General features: G+C 51.2%; 1 protein-coding gene across 1 annotated transcript in view; it reads left to right on the top strand.

Annotated features, from left to right (window-relative positions):
* Window positions 1–376: 376 nt before the first annotated feature.
* Window positions 377–7,098, top strand: part of COTL1 (coactosin like F-actin binding protein 1) — a 42,007-nt gene continuing 35,285 nt past the window's right edge. Inside the window, exons 1-2 of the mRNA XM_053553674.1 lie at window positions 377–640; window positions 872–954. Of these exons, the coding sequence (XP_053409649.1) occupies window positions 564–640; window positions 872–954 (160 nt within the window). The 5' untranslated portion in view covers window positions 377–563. The remainder of the gene's footprint in view (window positions 641–871; window positions 955–7,098) is intronic.

The raw sequence follows: 7,098 nt of genomic DNA, 5'->3' as shown, positions 1-7,098 counted from the left end.
GGTGGGAGCGTGAGAAGCAAGGAGAGGGAGGGAGAAGGGAAGGAACAAACGGGAGCGGGAGGAAGGAGCGCGAGAGGGAAAGAAGAGAGAAGGGTTGGGGAGTAGGAAGTAGGAGGGAAAAGGAGTAGGGAGAGTGGGGGCGTCAAGGAGGGAGAGTGGGAGGGCGGAGAAGAGAGCCAGAGGGAGGAGGAATCCGGAGGAGGAAGAAGCCTCCTCTAGCCCCTGCCAAGGAGTTGCGCAACCCTTCTGATCTGGGATTGGCAGTGCAAGAGCGAAGAAGCCCCGCCCCCTAGTCCCCACGGCCAATGGAGAGGCGGGCCGCGGTCTGAGCGGCCAATGGCCGGAGGGGGCGGGACGGGCCGCGGCCTCGGGTCCCGGCGAGTGCCGGGTCCGCAGTCCAAGGCGCAGCTGCGCTGAGAGCTCGCGGTGCAGCGTTGCTGTCGCGGTCACCGTCGCCTGCGCGTTCGTCCGCCTTGGCGCATCCCCGCCGCGCTCAGACCCTTGCAGCACTCCCACGTGCGATCGGTCGCTGCGGGTAGTGTCCCCGCTGCGCCCCAGCGGCGATGGCCACCAAGATCGACAAAGAGGCTTGCCGGGAGGCGTACAACCTGGTGCGCGACGACAGCTCGGCGGTCATCTGGTGAGGAACTTTTCCTTGCTCTCCACGCCCGGCTCCCCGAGCCGCTTTCCACAGGGGATGGATTAAGGGGCATCCCGTGCTGTCTTCTGCATCCTTGTCCCAGGACCAACCGCGTGGAAAGCTCCGCTGGCTGCTCCGTAGCCAGAGCAGCGGTTCGCTTGTCCTGCGGGAGCGCTGCGCCCACCAACGCTGATGTGTGTGTGTGTGTTTTTTTCTTCTTCCAATCCAAAGGGTGACTTTTAAATATGACGGCTCCACCATCGTCCCCGGCGAGCAGGGAGCGGAATACCAGCAGTTCATCCAGCAGTGCACAGGTAGGGAACCGGTGGCCGCCTGGGGGGACTCTGGCGCTGGGCTTTAGAGGAACAATATTTGAGCGTTTTAAAGCCTCTTGGAGCCTTTCCCCTTTGCACACCCAAAGCAGTAGAAGTGACCCACTGGCCTTCTCACTCCCACAATACCCTGTCCGGGAGGGACAGCTCCTTTGCCCCCTGTGGATCGCTGGTTTTTCCAAGGTCAACTGCAGTTCCAAATTCCAGTGTTCAGTCCTTTGACAGATCAGTGAGCAAAAATAAAAACAAGCTGGTGGCTGTTTGGGAGAGAGAGAAGCTGTCAGCTGCACCCTTCCTCCTCCCACAATCACTGTGAGCAGATATGGGTTTTTTAATTTGAAGAATGGAGCCAAATACAAAAGGGTATGCATCCTATGATTCCATTTATATGAAATTCTAGAAAAGGCAAAGTGTATTGTGTGAAAAGTTGGAATAACAGCTAGCTTTGGGGGCAGATAGATGCTGATGGGGAGGGGCTATGTAAGAGGTTGCAGGGAGCTGGAAATGTCTGATATTTTGATCTGGGAGTGGGGGGGATTACATAGGTGTGAGCACAAGTAAAATATCATCACACTGTATTTAAGATTTGTGTTCTTTTTGCACTTGCTGTGGTGTGTGAGCCACAAGAAGATGTAGCCGGTATCTTGGCATATTGATAATAGGGCCCTTTAAGCAGATGGGAGAACTTGACTCCCTCCCAATCTCTGGTCTTTAGCTTGGAAGCAAACTTTCAGACAAAGGCCTGGTAGGGCGTGGACACTGAGCCAGACCTTGAGGGTTTGAATCCCAAGTGGCTCCTTCCTGGCTGTGTGGTTTGGGGCAAGTTACTTAATTCCAGGGAACTGGGTGGGGGGAGGGGCTTAGTTTCCTCACCTGTAATCTCATAGGGCTCTCAGGAGGGTGAGTGGGTCAGTGTGTAAGATGCTCCAGAAAGCATCTGTCCAAGCCACATGATCATTTGTGAAATAAATAAAAAGTACAAAATTATGCCGGGCTCATTTGGGCACTTCTTTCCATAACTGCTTCCTTAATTGAATTGTATTTTGCATTTGTTTTAATTCAAAGGGTATTTGGGAAGTGTCTGGGCTGGGTGGTACTAAGATCACACACACACACATACACACTCCCAACTAAAATATATCCTTGAGAGCTACCTCTAGGCATTCATTCATTCATCACTTTTGTAAATAATCGGCTTAAAATATGAGACACATAAGTACCTCAACAATGTGGAGAGTTGGTGGGGTCAGGATTTGAATCCAGGCCTCTGACTCAGGAGGCCTCTGTGATAGATTAGATGCGTTTGTGAGTAGAGTAGTGCAAACTCTCAACTCCCTCCCACCCCCCAGATTAGTGCATGACCAGGCTCTGAGGCTGTGCTTTGCCAGCCAGCTCCCTTCCTTATAATTTGGCTTCTTTCTTCCTGCTGGTCACTTTGCTGCCCCCTCCCCCATCAGCCAGTGTTCTGTCTCTGAAGCTATTGTTCTCCCCACCAAGGAGATGGTGACCGCAGAAGAAAGGCTGCATCCTGTCCCTGGATTCCTAACAGATGCTCTGGCCTTTGGGCTCTCCACCCACTCTGGTGCAGTCAGAGGACACTTCCTTCCCGCAGAGGGCTTTGTGGTTTTCTGATCAGGCATGGGAGTGAGGAGTGGTGTGTCTGGCAGGAGAGCTAAAAATGCTCTCCCCGCTGCTTGTTGATCCTTATGAATGGGCCGTGGGAGCTGAAGCCTCTGTCTGCCTCAGCTGAAGTCTGCTTGCTTGTTCAGCCATCTGTCAGACACACGCACGGGCAAGTAATAGTCACCGTCTGTGCTTGTTCCCCTTGGGAGAGCTTGTTCCTTCCCACAGGTGTGTCCTCATAGCCTAGTGACAGTGGACACAGAACACTGACTAGTGACTTTCCGGCACTTGCTGTATACCAGTCACTGCGTGAGATATGCCTTATCTTGGCTACATCTTAAAACAGCCCTGTGCGACAGGTACTGAGATTTTTTCCATTCATTTCTTCTCTGGGAAACTGAGGCCCAGAGAGGTTAAGTGACATGCCTGAGACCACACAGCTGGGAAGAGGCAGAACAGGGTCTTGAACCCAGGAAGGTTGGCCTCAGGGCCTGTGCTCTTGGCTTCTATTCTATTCTAAAGAAATAGTTGAGATTCTCACCTTTTGTGGGATTGTTTGCTGGTTACAAATAATATACTCATTTGCTCACTTGCGATGCAGGGAGGGAGGGCTCTTTGGTGGCTCTAATTCCCCACTGGGATAGGCCTGAGAAGAGAGGCTCCTAGTCTGCCTCAGACTTAGTGTCCAAATATCTCACAAGTGTGCAGCCAAGTTGGAAGCCCAGAAATGTCACCCAGTGTCTTCCTCCATAAACTGGGGGCCTCCTTGGGGGGCTTCCCCTTCTCTCTGACACTTGTCCCTTGGTGATCAGGCACTCTCTGTCTCTGAAACACATTCTTCCTCCCCCCTCCTCAGGCTATTGTCTATCTCCCCTCTTCCTCCTCTGCTTACTCCCCAGTCCCCAGCCTGGCTTCTCCGCTCCTGGACCTGTTTTCTGGAAGGTCACAGGGCATCTGGGCTGCCCCGCCAGCTCCCTTTCCCTCATCTCCCCAGTCTTTTTGCTGGCAGGAGCTGGAGCCCTCTGGGCCCTGTTTGGACTCTTGCCTAATGCTGGGCATGCCTGGCTGCCTTCCTTCCTCGCTGGTGCTGCTCACCCCATAGTTCACTCACATAGGATGGTCAGTTATCTGTCAGGTGCAGTGAGAGAAACCAAACACAGTGTCATTTGGGCAAAAAAAATCCATATGTACCTTATAAACTTGGCAACTCCAGGAAAAGTCCTAGCTGCAGGGGAGGCCACCAAACTCTAGGCTAGCCTGTCCCTATCTGTGCCCCATCGCCCTGCTTGGGGGCGGTGGGGAAGGTTCTCCTTGAGTGGTGGTGAGGATGATCATCAACTGCTCCAGCTTCAGCCCATGGGCTGAGCCATCCTGTGAGAGACAGAGCGAGTCTCCTTGCCGATAATTTTGGGGATCCCAGACGGACTGTCCTAGCTGAGGGCTCATGCCCATCTCTGAACTGATCACTGGACTCTGGGTGGCCTGTCCTGGGTCACATGCCCACCCCTGGGTGGGGAGGTGGAAGGCCCACCCAAGACAGGAGACACACTGAGGGAGGGCACCTTCCTGAGGGCAGAGTGGGGCATTGCCTTCCAAAGAGGGACAAACCGAAACCAGGCCTACCCGCCATCGCTTCCTCTGGATTACAGCAGTCTCTCAGCCCTTGGTTTTCCTTGTCTTGTGTCTATTGTGTGAAAAGTTGGAATAACAGCTAGCTTTGGGGGTCTTTCCTCCCAAAGCTGTCCCCCATTGCTGGAATAAGTCTTCCTAGGGCACTTCTCTAAGCAAGTCACTCTTCTGCTTGTTAACCATCTGTGGTGCTCTCTGCCCATTGAATAATTCCCAGACATTCTGCTTGGCTTTCTAATGGTTTGTCCCCACCCACATCTCTTGGGGACACACACAGAGTAGCTCCACACCCTGTTCGTGCCCTGCAGCCTGACTCAGTAACACTCCCAGCCTCGGTGCCTTTAGTTTTGGAGGTTACCTCCATGAGGAATTCCTCTTCCCCATTTCAGCCCATCTCAGACTCAGCCACTCACCTAGCTTAATGATCCCCTTTTTTCAGCTGTCAGGACACTTTGGAATCAGAACTATTTTGGATTCTCACCCTGACTGTGCCTCCCACTCACTGTGTGGCCTTGGGCAAGGGCATCCCTCTCTCTGTGCCTGGTTTTGGGTCTGTGAAAGGAGGTTCCTGGGCGGCACCTGTGGCTCAGTCGGTAAGGCGCCGGCCCCATATACCGAGGGTGGCGGGTTCAAACCCGGCCCTGGCCAAACTGCAACCAAAAAACAGCGGGGCGTTGTGGCGGGCGCCTGTAGTTCCAGCTACTCTGGAGGCTGAGGCAAGAGAATCGCTTAAGCCCAGGAGCTGGAGGTTGCTGTGAGCTGTGTGAGGCCATGGCACTCTACCGAGGGCCATAAAGTAAGACTCTGACTCTACAAAAAAAAAAAAAAAAAAAGGAGGTTCCTGACAGTGGCTGGCTCTGAGGGTTCCTGGGAAGGTCAACTGAAATAATACATCTGAAACAAGCACAGGCCCTGATATGCCCTGGCTGCCCTTACCATTACTTTGTATACAATTATTTTTACTCAGGTAGTGCTGAGTACCTTCTATTCTGAAGCAAGTGTGCCCCAGCTCAGTGCACAGTAGACAGCAGCCCCAGGCAGGCACAGTAGGCATCAGGTCCTACGTGGGCATGTTAGACCATGGCCTAGTCCACATGCAGTGGCTGTTCAGTACATGGTGAGAGGTGGTCAGCATAGCGGTTAAGGGTTTGGGCTGTGTTAGATGGCCTGAGTTCAAATACCTGCCAGTCATGTGACCTGGCACAGGTGAGCTGCCATCGGTAACTCTATAGTGTGGTTGTTAGGAAGGTTAAGAAAGCAAGCACCTGGTGCCTGGGACATAGTAAGTACTCCGTAATGCCAATTACTGTGACTGTCCTTTTGTTTGCAGAATTTAAGTGACATGGAAATTGAGTACATCATCTGAGAGCATTAGAAAGGTGGGTGAGGGAGAGGTGACCGGGAGAAGTGATGCTAAGCTGGGCTGGGGTGTGTCTGGGTTACTCAACAGAACCACTGGGAGTCAGGAGGAACCAGGGCTCAGCCTGTGGAGGTGGAGGGGAAGCCTGGATGAAGCGTCTGATTTCAGCGCAAAGGTCTTACACAGCGTGTGTATGTGACGAGGCAATAGCACAGGCTGTTCATGAAATCACGTTTGTTTTTGTATATAAATAGTGCAGATTTCTCATGGAATATTCAGAAACTAGGACTAAACAAAAAGAAGAGAAGAAAACCCCAATATCGTTTAACCCCTCAGAGATGTGTTCCTTGGATCATTCATTCATTCTCTGGTTTATTCATTCATTCATTCAGTGTACAGAGCAGCTACTTGCGGGGCCCTATTCTATGAACAGAGGATAAATATAGAAGCAGGGAAGGCCCCTCTCCTCACAGAGCTGACATTTTATTGTCGTCACCCCATGGACTGCTGTTCTATTCATCTATGTTGAAATACTTTTCTATATGCATTTTCTGTTACAAAAAGGGATCATACTATAGATGTATAGATATTTTGGGGCCAACTCCCACTCTTTTTCTGCTGCACCCTTTAAAACGGCTACATAGTACTCATATAAATGTAACATTGTTTAACCAATCCTCTACTGATGGACCTCAAATTACCCTGTTGCCAGCAGTTTTATTTTGGAAAGAATCCAGGTATCTGGGAATGAATCCAGTTTTCTCTTGGTGCAGATTTTACAGGAGATGGGTTAAGAGCATCTATGGTGGAGCCGGAGTGTATTGTTTTGAACTGTAGCCTTGCTATGCTGTGTGCCCTTGGGCAGGGCTCCCAGATTCTGTTTCCTCATCTGTAAGTTGGGGATAATGACCCATAACGCATAGGTTATTGTAAGGATGAATTGACCTAATACATATAAAGCTTGTAGGGTACTGCCTGGTATATGCTCAACAAATGTGGTTGTTCAAGTAGCACCTTCTTAGAAGGTGTTGCACATGAACAGATAGGTCGAAATAAATTCGAGGGGTGGGATAGTTACCAGAAAAGGTGCATTCATAGAGGGCAACATCAGCTTGACTGGAGGTAGGTGCCCTGAAACATTGTCTGGGTGATGGTCTGGGTGCAGGTGATATTCCCATGATGCTCTGGTCAGCCTGTAGCATTCAGCCCAAAGCTGACTCACAGAGAGCTATAGGGATTGATGTTTTTGTGGGTCTAGCAACCCATCCTTTGAGAGAACCTCTCCCTTCCATCTCATGAGAATTCTACTCTGCCAATATTGTTACAGTAAGGCTGACCCTGCCCTTCTTCACTGGATGGGCACATGCTTAGACCTGGCCAATCAGAGTAAGTCATCCCCTCTGTTAAGTGATTGGTCCAAACTTCGGGCTCATGTGACTCAAGTCAAGCCAATGAGGTTCATCGCTGAGACTTTGTACTGAGCTGTTGCCAAGGAGTCCTTTTATCTTTCTCTG

This window comes from Nycticebus coucang, chromosome 2, assembly GCF_027406575.1.
Source record: "Nycticebus coucang isolate mNycCou1 chromosome 2, mNycCou1.pri, whole genome shotgun sequence".
Lineage (NCBI taxonomy): Eukaryota > Metazoa > Chordata > Mammalia > Primates > Lorisidae > Nycticebus > Nycticebus coucang.
This window is presented reverse-complemented; position numbering and strand designations above follow the sequence as displayed.